The 18,124-nt window shown below is 31.6% G+C and overlaps 1 protein-coding gene across 3 annotated transcripts in view; it reads left to right on the top strand.

Moving 5' to 3' along the window:
• The window catches only part of LOC143082606 (low-density lipoprotein receptor-like), a 35,348-nt gene that overhangs the window by 4,952 nt on the left and 12,272 nt on the right, over positions 1-18,124 (top strand). For 2 of the 3 annotated variants that reach the window (XM_076258367.1, XM_076258368.1), the window contains 8 exons: positions 1,649-1,765; positions 3,338-3,463; positions 6,289-6,426; positions 10,217-10,385; positions 11,638-11,862; positions 12,171-12,286; positions 14,773-15,054; positions 17,099-17,254. In XM_076258367.1, the coding sequence (XP_076114482.1) occupies positions 1,649-1,765; positions 3,338-3,463; positions 6,289-6,426; positions 10,217-10,385; positions 11,638-11,862; positions 12,171-12,286; positions 14,773-15,054; positions 17,099-17,254 (1,329 nt within the window). The remainder of the gene's footprint in view (positions 1-1,648; positions 1,766-3,337; positions 3,464-6,288; positions 6,427-10,216; positions 10,386-11,637; positions 11,863-12,170; positions 12,287-14,772; positions 15,055-17,098; positions 17,255-18,124) is intronic. The other variant, XM_076258369.1, reaches the window with a different exon arrangement.

Genomic DNA, 18,124 nt, shown 5'->3' with positions numbered 1-18,124 from the left:
TACATCAACTTGAAACTTAGTACACATGTTCCCTATGAAATGATCTTTCTAATTTTAATTCCAAATTACAGTTTTGATCCCAATTTCACGGTCCACTGAACATAGAAAATGATATTGCGAGTGGGGCATCCGTGTACTATGGACACATTCTTGTTTTATGACTGTTAATGACGTATTTATATTAACTCCATTAGATGTTCTATATAAACTGATTGATATTTTAGTATTAAATGATTATTTTTTTCGTTTTTTTTTTTTTTTTTTTTTTGGCTTTGAACCAGCTGTCAGTAACTGCGAGTACTGTCAGATTTGTAATTAGTGGGGTTTTTTTTGTAGTGGGAATGAATATGTGTACTTTTATTTTATTAAATGATGGATCAGATGATAAGTGAACTATTGATGATTCTTGTAGGATACACAATTTACTGATAATTTTGAATAATACAAAAATGTATGACAGAATTTTAAAATTAAAAGCACATATGGCCCTCTTAACTGGTTTATTTTCTTATATTGTACTGTTAATTACTGTAACATGTTAGGGAAGGGTTGGCGCGCCTACAAACAAGTTTCTATTTAACCCGTAACATTCTGTATGTGCCTTTCTGTGTCGTTAATACGTTTGTATGACGCACAGTTTATTCCCTCCGTTTTGGTTTGTGATCAGGTTTTTTTCAGTAAAATGATTTATGACTATTGAATTGCGGTTTTACCTTATGTTTGTATTTTGCTAAAGGACATCAGTGGATTTTTTAATATGCTGTCAGTAGACTAGAAATAGCTTTCATCGTCAAATTTCCTGACATCCTAGGCTTAACAATGTATTCCAATTTTTTGTTTATTGTGAAATCCTTAAAAATTACATCGAAGGACGCATCTAAAACTCCAAAAAACCTAAATAAAAATAGGACTTAATGGAATCTTTGAAGTATAAATTTGATGCAAAATATGTGTGAAAAGTTTTGATAATGGTTCTGAAAATAAAATAAATAAACTCCGTATTTGGTATTTTTTTTCTCGAAATTTTGGGTCCTCAATTCTCTTCAACTTTATGCTTATTTGGGTTCCTAACTATTTTGATTTGAACGTCACTTACGAGTCTGATGTAGACGAACTTCGCGTCTGGCGTATAAATTTTTAAGCTTGGTTTCTTTGATAACTATTTACAACCTCTGGGTCGATGTCACTGCTAGGTGGATATCACCAGCCCAGTACCTGATACCTTTGATAACCATTCGGCCTTGTGTGTTTTATGCCTTTTACACAGTTTAAAATGTGATCATTTGCAGTGGAACTTTTCGGTATTTGATTTTATCAGGATTAAACTCAAGCTTCTAATGCACAACTCAAATTTTAAGAATTTAAGGAAAAAGAGTTTCTCGTTAGAATTATTTTTCATTTTGTCATGCCGGTCCCCATAATAGCATACTAAACGAAGTAGGATTTATTCATGGGTTTAGGCCTTACACTGCTATATAGTTGATTATATCATTGTCTATTCTAAATACAATGATGAACAGCTTTTAATGTTTAACTGTTAAAAAATCATAAGGTACTCACAAAATCAGCTTGTTCATGTTTCAAGTAAAGCATGTAATATTAATTTACAAACCACATCATCTAAAGTGAGACTGTATTTAAATTCTAGGTACACACACATGTGGTGGTGACCAGTTTCAGTGTGATAATAATCAATGTATAGCAAACACATCAAAATGTGATGGTCTTCAAGACTGTGTAGATAGTTCAGATGAGTCAAATTGTAGTAAGTGTTTATATTATACATTTTAATCAAGTCAAAAAGACAATACAAAATAGATATACAGTTTCTTTCAAATCTTCCTACTTGGAATCATTGCGTCTGCTTAATCGGTTAAAAGAAATATCTGCATACATGAGATGTCTAGACGTATCCCTACAACATCTGTCGTCGACTCTTTTTATTACAAAATAGAAATATCATGATTATTGTCGTATGTTTCATGGATTTTTCAAAAATTATTTTAAGAACTAATAATTTTCCAAACTACATTTTCAGCTCACCTGGCCAACAATCTAGTTTTAAAATGTGTCCGCTGACCCGGCCCGTGTAGTTTTGTCTATCATTATGATGATTGCTATTAATACAGAAAATCTGACAAGGGCAAACATGTTCAGAATCTTGAGTTCTTCCAGTTGTTTTTGGCTTCAAAATTGTCAGGTGATTTCTTATAGGAGAAATGATATAAAAAGAAAAAATGCAAATGTGTTTGTTTTAAATAATGCCAATGCTTTTCCGCGAACATAAATAACATACATTTCTTGAAATCAATTAATAGATTTTTTTTAAAAATCACTCCCCATCAAAGTTAACATTATATTCTGTTGGCTATTCTTTTTATGTCCTCTTTGGTTATATACCTTGTCTAAAACAAAAGTTTTTTGGCTTTAAAAATTTTGTGAGCTTCCCTAGGAAAATTGATTAATAAAAGCTCTTCGAACGCAGCATATATTTAAGGTTATATTTTTTTTCTTAATATAAAACTACCAAACTGTATAGCACTATTATAAAACAGTTGCATCTGAATAAGTTAGCCATCGACATACATAGGGTTGTATTACATTAATAAGAATCAAGTACTGTAATTGCCAGTAGATATGTTCTATTATTTGCCCCTAAATTTGCAAATAGAACAACATGTACCGTACAAGTATTTATTGTGAACCGAGAAATGACTTTGTACTTCAGCTTTTTTTCGTGCAAATACCATTTATGACCCTTATTGACTTCTTATATTGATATTTTAACAACATTCCAGCAGCACCTGCTAACGGAGTATATATCTCCCTATTGATACGATTTTCCGACGCTTGTATTAAAGAATTCCAAATGGTGATGTTGAAATCATCCCTTTGTAAATTTTACGGACGACATCACGAGTTGGTTGAATGTTATGAAATAACAGTTTCACAGATGCTATTGGATATGTATCTTGCGTCGTTACTACAATACCTTTCCCTTTTCACGAATGTGAACTACCGAATTAGACTATTTACCAGACACGTAATGATATTAGTAACACGACGGGAGCCATATGTAAGTAGGATGTGCTTCCAGAGAACCTGAGATCACCCTCAGTTTTTGGTGGGGTTCGTGTAGCTCAGTCTTTAGTTTTCTATGTTGTTTCTTGTGTACCATTTTTTTTTCTGTTTTTTTTTTTTATTTTATTTTTAGCCATGGCAGTGTCAGTTTATTTTCGTTGTATTATTTGACTGTTCCATTGGTATCTTTCGCCCGTTTTTATTATAGTTAGCTGGAATATATTTTATGAGCAACTTACAAGCACCAATTTTTTAGGTACAGCTAATCCATGTACAATTAATAATGGTGGATGTGATCATATTTGTAATGAAAATGGTGAATCAAAAGATCTTTGTTCATGTAGAAATGGATACAAACTAGAAGAAAAGACCAGATGTGTTAGTAAGTACATTTCTTTCATTGCAAATAGTGGTTATATAGTTTAATATTTAGTTAAGACTTAAACGGTCATATTTATTTTTAACATAATCCAAAAGTCTAAGTAAGTCATGTTCTGTCTTTTCATCATCTAAGTAAGTCATGTTCTGTCTTTTAATCATCTAAGTAAGTCATGTTCTGTCTTTTAATCATCTAAGCATGGAAGTATTATATTGACAGGAACTCCAACAAACCGACTTCAAACGTTTATAGTGCGATGCCGCAAAATCGTTAAGTATCTGTTAATTAATTTGACATCTTTCAATTAGTTGTATCGATGCATGGGTTCAACGACGTTTTCGGGATACTCGTAGTTACGGAATTTACCGAAGTAACCGGATGTATACATAAATGTCAAGGATATGACATTTAACGACCATGCCAATATTTGACAGTTGACAATTTATAGTTTTTAGGTTTTCTATGTTAATAAACATTTACAAATATTTCACTAATCAAAATTTACTTTCCGATTATTAAAGTTCTTTCTCCAGCGCCTAAATTTCATTCTGCATGACTCACAAATATACTGTGGATGACTATTTGTGTCTTGTTTTATATCAACGTTTAAGGCAAGTTTTATATCCCTTGAAAATCTTGATTTATCATATGGCAAATGATTCTTAGTGTGTGGAATAGTAGAACTACATAAACGGCAAAGTTCCGCCATATCAGTTTACTGAAAAAAAAAAGTAATGCTATTCTTCATTTGATTCAGTTGTAGTAAAAAATTAACCATCCCCCTTTTGCGCTACCAATGTGAAACAAAATCATTACTGACAACTAACTGATTAATTTCAAACAGATGCCATAGGATCCCCCCTCCCAAAAAATCGTTTGCATGGACATCATTTTCAATCGCAAATATCTATTTATTCTTTATATTCGCTTATTTGTTTCTCTGTTATTTGTTTTGTGCATAATCAGGCCAATAGAATTTTTTTCATACATGAAATGGATTTGCTAAAATATGTTTAAGGCTGTAAGGTGACCTATAGATGAAAACTTCTGTTTCATTTGATCTCTGGTGGAGAGTAGTCTTATTGGCAATCATATCTTCTTATTTTTATATTGAATTATAATAAATGTCTTGTGTAAGGAAACAAATAGTTGTAATCTGCATGTATAATTGAGGTTTACTGCTAACAAATCACTTGTTGAATTGTTTACTGAAAGTCCGGTGTCAAATGTTTCATTCATTTCAACAAAAAGAAAATTTTATAAATTTCCCAAAACAAATCCGTCAGACGCCAGAGCAATCTCGGACCAGGTTGAATTTAAAAAAAGAAGGTGTACATGTAATCTGTGTTTTAACTTGATACATACTATATGGAGAGACAATCACGGGCGTATAATTATCCACCTCTTAGTGCTTAAAACAATTTCTATAAATATGTTGTTACATTTTACGATCGAGAAAACTATTAATATTTGTGTTACACTCGATTAAAATTTACAATCTTTAACTTAAAATTTGAGTTATCAGGCGCCATCAGGCACACTACACGGACATCAAATTATTTTCTGCAAACACTCTACTTCAGAGTCATGTAATCTGCATAATCCGATATTTCCCGATTTCCTAGTTCTAGTGATAAAAACATATTAGACAAAACTAAAAATAATCTTACCTTCTTTCCAAATACAGTTATTTTTCTTTTGTCATTCTGTTAAATATGGACCGATTTTTAAGATTGTTTCAGCTGTAGTCTTTAATTATTGAATAGAAACAGGTGTCGTTATTCATGTAGCGATTCGCAATTAGCCACGGGAGTTTCCGTGTTTATTTACATTGGTAGGTAGATTAGACCCTCGATAACAGATCACGTGATAAGATCAGTTTCTGTAACCTACACACGCGAGGGCGGCATCGCAGATACCCCACAAAGGAGTTATCACATACTTGACATACTGAGTCGGAACCTTTTATTTTCCTAAAGAAATCAGTGGGGTGCGAATGTGCTAATTTTACGTTGGAGTTCCTGTCAATATAATACTTCCATGATCTAAGTAAGTCATGTTCTGTCTTTTAATCATCTAAGTAAGTCATGTTCTGTCTTTTAATCATCTAAGTAAGTCATGTTCTGTCTTTTGATCAATACTCAAACAAAAAGTGCGCTTAAATCGGTATTGTTCGGAAAATTCGCGTCCAGTCGATTTTAAATGATGTTTATTAGTGTTTCAGAAATTTCATTATAAAGTTGATTTATGCAGAAAAAAAAGAAATGTTTATTTTATTTCACTAAAGATTAACACTAAGATTCTAATCAGATTCCAGTTGATTGATTTTTGTCACTGATAATAAGCTTGGAATAGCATGCATGCTATGTCTATTTGTCAACTTTTTGTTAAAATTCTATACAAGGTCAATATTTTACAATTACTGTCTTTTGATGACGTAAATATGTAGTTTTATTGACTTTTGAAAAACTGATATTTACCAAAACCAATTGTACATCGAACGTTTTTTTTTTACCAAAATTATGCACATAAAAGCACGCGACATTTTGCGCGGTGAATATTCTTTTCCGCAGGTGAATATGTTTTTTTTTTAATTCAAAATCCCATTTATACAGACAAACCTACTAAAATTTTATCAATATGGAATAAATGACATTATCATCATATTCTAAAAAAAAAACGTTCTGCAGTTAAAACATTTTCGGTCAAAAAAATATTTTAATACATATGAAAAAATTTAATACAAATTTTGTGTTTCTGTTCTTTGTAATTTGATTTCAGAATAAAAAGAAAACATGTGGATCATTTTTTTTATAATATCTTTTCAGATATTGACGAATGCACAGTTATCACTGCTCCCATTTGTTCACAGTTATGTAACGATAAACAGGGAACTTATGAATGTGAATGTATTGAAGGCTATAATAAGACCGTTGTAGCTGGTGTAACAACATGTAAAGTGAATGGTAAGAGTCAACAGCGAACAAACAAATACTTATTTGTTACCCGATATGACTTAATATACAGCTCATAAAATATTGTGAAAAAAAAGTCCTTTTAACGTTTTGTCATTAAACTTGTTGTCTTTTTTTGTTTTGTTTAACGAATTGAATTTCAGTTTAAAAAATACCCCTTTGTATATTATACATCCGTGTGTATTACAAATGTTTCTGTGCGATTGAGCGTCTAAATATAACTCCTCTTATTCTTTGTCAATAAGAATTTCATCTGAAGTTTTAGAACAATACATAATTATACCAACTATAAATTTAAGACAAAATATTTCGTTTAAATCACGTCGATACGTGAATCCTCGAGAAGAATTTAGCTGAACCTACCCATTGAAAGTATTTTTCTTTTAAACAACATGAACTTCTGGAATAACCTTAAACACGTACATTAACGACCACAGTAAGGCCAAACGTTTTGAAAGCAACACCAAACCAAACATTAAGATCATAACAAACTAACAAAGGTAGTTATAATAGCATATATCAACAAAAAAGAAGGCTTTTTTTTAGGGAATACAACAAATTATAATGATGTTGACAAATTGTTTTCCTTCGAATATGTTAAGCGCGAGAAGGAAGACGTAGACACTCTTTCCGAATGGATTAAGGCAGTGAGGTCGTTGATACAAATCAGAATTAAGAAACTGAATGGGTCTATCAATACCCATGCTACGTCAATCTTTAAAGACCCAAATGTTGCAAAACACCTATCCAACCTCCATGACAAATATGCTTTTGTCTCCGCAGATAGAGCACCAAACAACATCGTTTTTGTGTGTAAATCTCATTACATTAACTGCTTGATAAACGAATTAGGTATTGACAATTCACTTGGAAACTCAACATATACCCTCACGACACTTACCACAGAGGCAATCCTGGATAATCATAGGTCTGTCCTGTGTTCCTTTGGAATTTCAACCAAAGATGAAGAACTGGATCTTCCATCACTGTATTGGATACCTAAACTACATAAGTGTCCTTACAAACAACGTTATATTGCTGGGTGTTCCACGTGTTTCCATGAAACCTCTTTCTAAATTATTAACATCTGTTTTATCGGCAATCAAAGACGGGCTTCAAAGTTATTGTGAAACTGCCTATTCTAGAGGTGGCGTGAATCAGATGTGGATACTTTTAGAGTAATACAATCTAACTCTTTTTCATCTTGTAACAGTATTAAACATTTGACTTTTCTACTTTTTACAGAAGTATTCCACATTCCAAACTAAGAGACAAATTGAAAGAGTTGGTATTGCTTTGCTTCATAAAAAAGAATGGCCAAAGAAGATACAAGTATCTTGTCTTAGGGAGGGATAAATCCTACTTTGTAAAGGATCACTCTGATTCAAACAAAAAAGTCTCTGAAACTGATATTATCAAGATGCTTGATTTCTTGATTGACAACATATTTGTTACGTTCGGAGGACGTGTTTTTCAACAGACTGTCGGCATTCCAATGGGAACAAACTTTTACCCCTCTACTTGCCGACTTGTTTCTTTATTATTATGAGGCTGAGTTCATGCAGGAACTTCTTAGGAAGAAAGATAATAAGTTAGCAATATCCTTTAACTCTATTATTAATGCTATATAGATGATGTTCTTTCACTAAATAATTCAAAATTTGGTGACTATGTAGAACGCAGCTATTCCATCGAGCTAGAGATAAAAGATACTACAGATACAGTTAAGTCGGCCTCATATCTTGACTTACATCTAGAAATTGGCAATGAGGGTCGGTTAAAAACAAAACTTTACGACAAAAGAGATAATTTCAGCTTTCCAATTGTGAACTTTCCATTTCTAAGTAGCAACATTCCAGCAGCACCTGCATACGGGGTATATATCTCCCAATTGATAGGATATTCCCGTGCTTGCATTTCCTATCATGATTTTCTTGATAGAGGGTTGCTGCTCGCAAGGAAGCTATTAAACCAAGAGTTCCAAATGGTGAAGTTGAAATCATCCCTTCGTAAATTTTACGGACGCCATCAAGAGTTGGTTGACAGTTATGGAATAACCGTTTCACAAATGATATCGGATATGTTCCTGACGACGTAATTAAAATCCCCTTCCCTTTCATGAATTCGACCTATCGAATTAGACTATTTACAGGATTTGTTATCACATAAGCAACACGGCATGTGCCACGTGTGGAGCAGGATCTGCTAAACCTTCCGGAGCACCTGAGATCACCCGTAGTTTTTTGGTGGGTTCGTGTTGTTTATTCTTTAGTTTTCAATGTTGTGTCATGTGTGCTGTTGTTTTTTTTTTCTTTTTTTTTCTTTTTAGCCATGGCGTTGTCAGTTTGTTTTAGATTAATGAGTTTGACTGTCCCTTTGGTATATTTCGTCCCTCTTTTATTCTAACTCATAATCTGCGGCGCGTGTATAGCTAATAAAAAAGAAAGTAAATGCTAGTAAAAAGTAAAGTCACAAAAATACTGACACCCGAGGAAAATTCTAAACGGCAAGTCCATAATCAAATGGCAAAATCAAAAGCATATAAAACGAATGTATGTATAACAACTGTCATATTCCTGGCTAGGAACAGACATTTTTTATTTAGAAAATAGTGGATTGAATCTGTATGATAGTCGAATCAAATTCTATTATATTGACAACGATGTACGAGCAAAACAAACAGACATTCATTGAAAGCCATACATTGACATATAATGGTTTACTTTTATAAATTGTTATTTGGCACTCATACCACATCTTCCTATATCTATATAATTGGTAAAATATCAAAAATAGAGGTACAGCAGTCAACATGGTGTTTTAATCTTAATCAATAAAAACAAACAAATGTGTAACAAAGAAATACAAAAATGTCATATGAATTAAACATATTAGCCAATATTAAAGACAGGAATACACAAATTTACCATAGTACAATGTATAAAAGTATAAGCATAAATATTGAATTGAAAAATTCACATAAGGAATGTCAAAAAAAAAAACACTACAGCGATCAACCAAACAGACATAATTTGTTAACGTGTAAATGTGTAAACATATATCACAGATATACAACATAACGGAATTAAATTCCAAACAAAAAAGGGAATAGTAGTATACCGCTATTCAATAGTCATAAATCGATTTAACTGAAACAAAACCGAGTCACAAAATAAACTGAGGGAAACACACCAACTTTAAGAGGAAACAAAACGGAGCAACAGAAACATTGAACTGCTACAAAAACACACGTCAAAATACATAGGAATATAAAGGACATAGACACATAAAAAAGTAACGTATCTAATTGCATCTACCCATTAATCTAATGAATATTTATTAGTTTCTATGCGATGTAAAACACTAAGAAAAGTACGTTAGTAAAGCATCCTTGAAACTGTATTTCTTATTAATCTTAATCTTTAATACACAAAAACGGAAACATCATGCAATGCCAGTTTTTCGAGAGGTAGTTTAAACCTTAGTTAAGAACAATATATCAAATGTTTATAAAAGAACAAATATTTTTTTTATTCTTTTTTACCACAAAGGACACATTTAAGTGATTAGTTTTCGATATTTTCTACCAGTGATTAATGATTTTCTCTTGATATTCTTTTAGTTCTAAAATATTATGCTTGTGAGTCTAGGCTCCGTGTTGAAGTCCCTACCTTGACCTATACTGGTTTATTTTTACAAATTGTGACTTGGATGGAGATTTGGCGCTCATACCACATTTCATGTTTTAATGAAATAGTATCATGAAATATTTATTTTATAGGTCCAAGACCGTGGTTACTACTCGCAAATAGAAACGATATTAGAAAGTTAGTAGTTGGTACTTGGTTCCAAGAAACGTTGGTGGATGGACTATCCAGACCTGTTTCTGTTGATTTTTACAAAGATAAATATGTATATTGGTCCGATGTTTCAATACAACAAATAGCTAGGTATATATTGGTGATCATTTTCTTTTGATAATGTAATGACGTGTTAAGATTAAGTTTTTTTCTAAATTCTGAAAAACAATGTTTGAATGAGTTATTCGACAACTGTAGGTTAATGTATTTGGATTAAAAAAAAGAAAGTGAACAGTTCTTAAATGTATACTTGCGTTACTAGAGAATAATCTTCAAATGGTTAAAGTTTTTGTAACTCCATCATGCACCCATGTGAACATAAGTAAAATAATCTGTTGATTTCAAAGCTTAGACATATTTTGTTTTTTAAAATACATGTAGGTACGGAAGAAGTTTAAAGATATATGACCTATATGCTATATCTACATAATTAAGGACTGATAAAAACTATATCATAGTAAAACAAATGTATGCAGTCAATTAATATACAATAATTGACTTTTGATTAGGTCGATACAAAAATTTATCAACACTAAGATATGATATTCACAGAGGCCAACGGCCAATGTGTCAAGTTTCTTGGGTTGATAAATCATTGTATCAACTGAAATAAGTCAGCAATGGTTTTATTATATGACTATTTATCCTCAAGTTTTTGTTCAAGATACTTTTAAAATTGCTCCCTATTTTAGCACTAAATATATCATCTGCAAAAGATGAAATGTTCAATAAAGTTTACCAAAAAAAAAAAAAAGAAAATAACAAAAAGAGAAAAATACACCAAAATTTAACGAAATGACCTTGGAATGTCTGAGCATATCGATATTTCGGTACATGAAAAGAGGATTTTTTAAGCTTTTATCCAATGAGAAAGCAGAAAATTTATAGTCATATAATTTGTTAGATTTCAATCTCCTTAATGAGCTAGAGTTTGATTGTTATAAAACAAGTAGCAATCGATAAGAACAATTTCAAAGCAAAGCTCTAATAAACCCTGTTAATTTCTGTGTCATCTTGTATATGTGAAGAGTTGTCTCATTGACAATCGTACCACATCTGCTTTTTTTTTTATGTCTAATGATGAAAAACATAACAAAATATGCATTATACAAATGATAAATGGAATGAAGATTGACAAAACAGCATATACAAATGGAATTTTAATATATGTGAGAAACTTTAAATGGTCATTATAATCAACGAGGTTGAAAGACAATTCAATTATTTTGTTATTAAGCATGGTGTATCTCAAATTTAGGGATACACTACCTTACTGTAAATTAAATCTTACAGACATACAGATTGTAAGAAAACATTTACAGCTTTATTCAAATATTTTTAGATCTGAAATAAAGGATGGTATGATGATCAAGAAACAAGTAATTGTAAAAGAGGATATAGACACACCTGATGGTATTGCTATAGATTGGATTCATGACCATTTGTACTGGACAGACACTGGACTAAACAATATTCAAGTATCAAATCTCGAAGGCGATAAAAAAGCAACAATAATTGATAATGATCTAGATGAACCAAGAGGAATCGCTTTAGATCCAATACATGGGTACGTTGTAAATATGTACCTCTTTGAATAGGGATAAAAATAATATGTTTCGTTTCAATTCAATTGGGCTTGAATCGGCTATGCATTCAGCTGAGATTGACTGTCATTCACTGGGAGTTTATCCTACAGTTGTTCCATTTTGGCATTTGTCTTCCCATATTTTTATTCTTTGTACACTATGATATAAATTTATTTGATTTTTTTTTAAGGTTTTATTTAATCTTAAACTATTTGTCCCTTATTTGTTCAAACAAATAGAGTAGAAATTGATTTTGCGGTTTATTTTGAAAATAAATCTATAATTATAGATATTTTTATATGACGGACTGGGGAAAAGACCCAAAGATAGAAAGAATCGGTATGGATGGATCAAACAGAAAAATAATTACAAATGATGTCGTATGGCCTAATGCTATAACTATCGGTGAGTAAATAATATGTGTATACCTGCTTGCACAATAGTAGTTACAAAGCTACTGATGAGGTTTAAACAAAAATGCCTTAACTGTGTGACAATCTTCTTTTAAAACTATGTAGCAATATTATTCAATAATCGACGTTTTGTTTAGTTTCAGTCGGAATTTTCATTCGATTAAAACACAAAAGCTATTCAGTGTTTTGTAACGACGACAAAAAAAAAATAATAAAATTGATTTCGTGTCAGTTTTTTTTTTTTTTTTGCCAGATGTTGTTATTCGTATGAGTTAAAATATGTGTTTTCCCCGCATTTATGTCGATTTTAACATTTTGTGATCGAATTTGAAAAAAAAATATGAATCACAGAGAGGTTGAAGAGGCAGTTACCTTCTACAACTTTCTAATAAAAATATATGAATCAAAACAACTTTATCCGTAGATATTAGAAGATGTGATATGAGTGCCGGTGAGACAACCATTTATCCAAGTCACAATTTATAAAAGTAAACCATTATACCGAAAAGCAAAAAATGACTTATGTAAAACCATTTAAACATGAAAACAAACGGTCTAATCTATATATAAAAACAGGAAATACTCATGAACCACATCAACAAACGACAACAACTGAAAGTCAAGTTCCTGACTAAGGACAGGTGCAAAACAAATGCAGCAGGTTTAAACTTTTAATCGGTACCAACCTCAAGTCGGAAAAAATAATACATGTGTATTTTGTGCGAGAGAACTTCAAACGACACCATCCGAAAGACATTTTATATACACCAATCAATTGGCCAATATTTGCACATAATTTTTAACGAGAAAATTCAGACGAGTGATTGCTTTTGTTTATAAATGATGTTAATATTTTTGGTAAGGTTAACGAAGATAACAGCTAATTTAAAGCAGTTATTTAAGGAAAATATTTAAAGCCATTTGAAACAAACAAAAGAAATTTCGTTTTCCCTTCCAAACTTTGACCTTTGGAATATAGTGTGTTAAAATTTCAATTTCTACACTGCAAAATGTTTGCATTCATTATCTTTTATTATTTCTTATTGTTTTACTGATAATTTCAGTGCACAAATACATTGTTATAAAAATTTAAAAAAAAAACAAAAAAATTCAGAACATAAATTCTTTAATCAAATGGCAAAATAAAAAGCTGAAACACATCAAACGAATGGATAACAACTGTCATATTCCTAACTTGGTACAATGTAGAAATGGTGAATTAAACCTGGTTTTACAGCTAGCTAAACCTCTCAGTGGTATTACAAAAGTCTTCTCCTGAAACCACAGAGTAAACTTAACAAAACTTGATTGCAATCACCATTAAGGTAATTAGTTTAAAACATGTGTCCGATGACCAACATGACAGACAAGGCTAAAAACAAAACATAAGGGGAACATGCAGTTTGTTGCTGATTTCTCTGGAACTTAAGCAAAAAATGTAACGGTTACATTATATCATGCATTATTGTAAATGAAAATATAAGGTGAACCACACAGTCTCCTTTGAGCCTCTACGTTTTGTTACCTTAATGTATTTTTAAATCTATAATTCTTAATAAATATCGGTCAACTGTACCTGTCCTGATTTAGCCAAGAATTCAAAAATGTCTTATGCTCCAAAAAAAGTGGATACAATTGATTATATGATAGTGTGCAAGTGACCTAATACGATATAAAAGTGGTAAATAAATTCCATATATATGGAGTGAGTGAACCTCAAATCCCAATATGGAATTTACTGACTCCATATAAAGGTATATCGTATTAGGTCACACACTAGCACACTGTGTACCGACTATACTAACATGTGTTTTTTATACTAGTGACATAGCAAAGTGATTAAGAATAAAGAACCTGCTTCTATTGGTCTATAAAAAAAACTTATGCCAGGGTTTGAAAGTTTTAAAAGTGTTTTAATGAATTCGTTTCAATCGTCTATTATCTATGTCTTCGATCGTAGAAGCCCTTTCAGATTTTGCTCAACGCCGTGTTGTTTTTTTATAAGAGGACGTACATGTAACACAACTGCTAACCATGTATACACCTTATCTGCCTGCCATAACTAGATCTCACAAAAGTTCCCGTAAAATATTAACGTCATAACAGAAAATATCTTACGCAAAAATGGAAAAGTAGTTGTTGTATGGCGTTAAAAGTTCAAGCGGAACAGATAACCGGTTCAAGCGGAAAAGATTTCCAAATAGCGATATGGTGTATTGAAATAAGCCCCGCCTACTAACCCAATATGAAATATACACGTTCTCCACGCGGTTACTGTTAAACATTCATATTTCTAGAAATGTATTGGAGGTAGGATAATGCTCAGGTACATACATTTTGTTAAATCAATAACTCTGTTTTAAATTTATATGCGTATTAAAGTATTTGTTATACATACCGATTAATATATTTCACTACATATATCCTTGGATGTCACTTTTTATTTCCCATACATTTCTTTTGGTAACTATTTTACAGATTACATTGATAGTAGAATTTTCTGGATTGATGCTAAACTACATACTATCATGTCTGCTGATTTAGATGGTTCCCGAATCCGTACCGTATTACATAATAATGAACAGATATCTCATCCATTTTCTATGGCTGTATTTGAGGATAATATTTTTTGGACAGACTGGTCGGGAGGAGATATTCGCATGGCTCATAAATATACAGGAAAACACTTCCAAAAAACCGTACTAGGTCTTAATTCACCAATGGGTATCAAAGTGTATCATGAATCTCTACAAAATTCGGGTAAGCAAATAAGTTTCACGATGAAAGTTGAGATTTAAAAAAAAATACCGAACTCCAAGGAAAATTAAAAACGGAAAGTCCATTATCAAATTGAAAAATTAAAAGCTCAGAGGATTTTCTTATCTCAGGCATAAATTACCTTAGCCATATTTGGCACAACTTTTTGGAATTTTGAGTCTCTTCAACTTTGGCTTTATTTTGAATATTTTGATATGAGCGCCACTGATGAGTCTTATTTAGACGAAACGCGCGTCTGGCGTACTAAATGATAATCCTGGTACCTTTGAATGACATATAGACAAAGCAATTTAGCAAAAATGAAAGACAAGAATACAAAAATGACTGTAGCACAATAACTGTTTAGATTATCGCGGGAACATAACGTCCAAACTATTGCACTTGTCCATGGTCGACGACGTATTGTTAGTGACGTGACGTCGCCTTGAGCAGAAATACGTCCTTGTATATTAAGGTTGTATGGTTGTCTTTTGCCATCTCGGATTGTGAAAAACAGAGAATCTAAGGTTCAAATTGTCAATCAAGTTAGCAAAATTTGATGAAGGAATGCAGTTAACAAATTTGAATCTGCATTTAAAAGAACAAATTTGTAAGATTATAACTTTAAAATATTAATATATTTATAAGTGTAAATTATCATTGCTTGATTTTTCATGCTTTTTTTTTTAATTCGCATTTTAAGGGGAGGTAACTCTAATATAGTGCATTTTCTGAAGGAATCTACATGGAATTTTGGTATTTTGTATTCTAGCTTGAAAAAACGCACGGCGACCCTATCTCTTCTTTTGATATTCACAAAGTATTTTCAAAAAGCTATCTTCTCGTATTTCATTTTACATTTCTATCATTTAGTTTAGCTTATAATTACATAATGATGTTTTTTCCTATATAATCCATACAAAATGTGTCATTTTGTCACAACCCATAACTTTAGAAAATGCGCGGTGACCTATTATTTTAATTATATTTTTGAACATATATCAATAGATACTACGCTTTGGCAAAGTATGAACAAATTCGATCATTTCTAATTTAGTCTCCCATACCACCTTAAATGTATTTTCTGAACAGTTGTTGTAATTCACATTGCCTTAACTATCCTCTATAATAACATTTGCAACCGTTTGCTTGTAAAATGTTACAAATTCTCTTTAACAAGCACTTGCTAATGAAGTTGAAAAATGAAAGACAATCGTTATTTTTTTCATTTCACAAAACAATACACCAAAAACTCACATCACTATACATACATTTTATATCAACATCGATTTAATTGATAAACCATACGCAACATGAGACGAAAGGATATGATTTATACGTTACCAGGATCACAGGCATCACTAAAAAAACACACAGGCAGTATAATTACCACATCAACCTCCAAAACCAGTCTCCTACAAAAACACAGGCGTACACGCAAGGACTAAAAACAACGATAAAAGAATAATTCAGATGACCTGACAAATGCTAAGTTTTTTTTTAGCTTACGCGCACACAAATTTCACTGATACCTTGATAGATCATTTGTCGTCAATCAACATAATTATCAACAGTACAAATATAAACTGAATAAGCACTTACAAGAACAAGGTGCTAATAATCAAAAATGGCACAATTTAAAAAGCATGATCAAAATGCCATCTTTATTAAAAGAAGCAAGCTGAGGGAGCTACATGTGTTTTTGGAGACTCCTGCTCAATAAAACAAACAGATCAGAACAGCACTATTAACTGGTGCCATAGTTGTCTTTCTCATCAAAAAAATCTGCTTGAATCAGACATAATATGAAAGGTAATGAACAACATGACGATCGTGAGTATCAACATTTCTTTTTTGGGGATACTTTCATTGATTTTTGTACATCAGCTCCTAATCAAGCTAGTCCTCGATGTCTGCACTTGAGTTTGATTTAGGTTGCCTAAGCTATGAATAATGGTGTTGATGAAGATTCAAATCACCCTGTCTCTTCATTTAAAATTTTTATTGATGAAATTTGAAACTGTAACTTTTCACTTTTTCATAAAAGGACACAATGTATGTGATGATATTCAGGTGAACTGTGAATACTTGTGTTTACCAAAACCACGTGTACTGTCAGACGATTCAACTTTACTTTCGTATACATGTGTTTGTCCAGAAAACAAGAATATATCACACAACGGTCACACATGCGTTCCAAAAGGTAAGATTATTTTGATATTGTCACTTTTCAGATAAGGCAGTTTCCTCAATAATACAGTTTGCAATTTGTATATGGAATATATATTTATATGGATCATTTCTTACGATTAAAATGTTTGGCATTAAAAACAAAACCCAGAAGGAAACCACGAAAACAATACCATAACCAAACGAAAAAGACGAATAGACAATTAACGGCAGTAAATAAGAAAACTACAGATCGAGCAATAATTAATACCAATCAATCACCCAAGGTTAACTCAGTCTTTGAGCCCAATGAAATTGCAATACTGAAGTATATCAGCCAAATTATTTCATTATGTTTTTGAAATTCATGCCCAATGTAAGTTTATCCATTTGAATAAAGAAAAAATGTATGAATTACTGTAAAAAGTATAATCACAAAAATACTGAACTCCGAGGAAAAGTCAAAACGGAAAGTCCCTAATCAAATTGCAAAATAAAATGACAAAACACATCAAAATAAGTTTCAGATATGAATACAGATTATCCGTCAACTGTAGTGACGACAATAACAACACCAGAGAGAACTGTCACCGATGACAACAACATACTAACTGCACAAGCATCGGCTGAATCGCAACCAACATCCATTTAGACACTTAGATTTGATGAAAGTAGAAAATTATTATAGTATAAAATCATTTTTTTGTGTGTTAAAAGAACAAAAGGGGATTTTGAGTTTATGTAAATCACACATCATATACGAACCAGTGTTTAATTATAATAATAAACGAAAAAAACAATATATTAGGTCAATGAGATAACTACCACACAGAACAAATAGACGAATAGACAATAAACAGCAGTAATTCAGAAAACTTAAGATCGTACAATAATTAAAACCAAC

The sequence above is a fragment of the Mytilus galloprovincialis genome, chromosome 7, assembly GCF_965363235.1.
Source record: "Mytilus galloprovincialis chromosome 7, xbMytGall1.hap1.1, whole genome shotgun sequence".
Classification (NCBI taxonomy): domain Eukaryota; kingdom Metazoa; phylum Mollusca; class Bivalvia; order Mytilida; family Mytilidae; genus Mytilus; species Mytilus galloprovincialis.
This window is presented reverse-complemented; position numbering and strand designations above follow the sequence as displayed.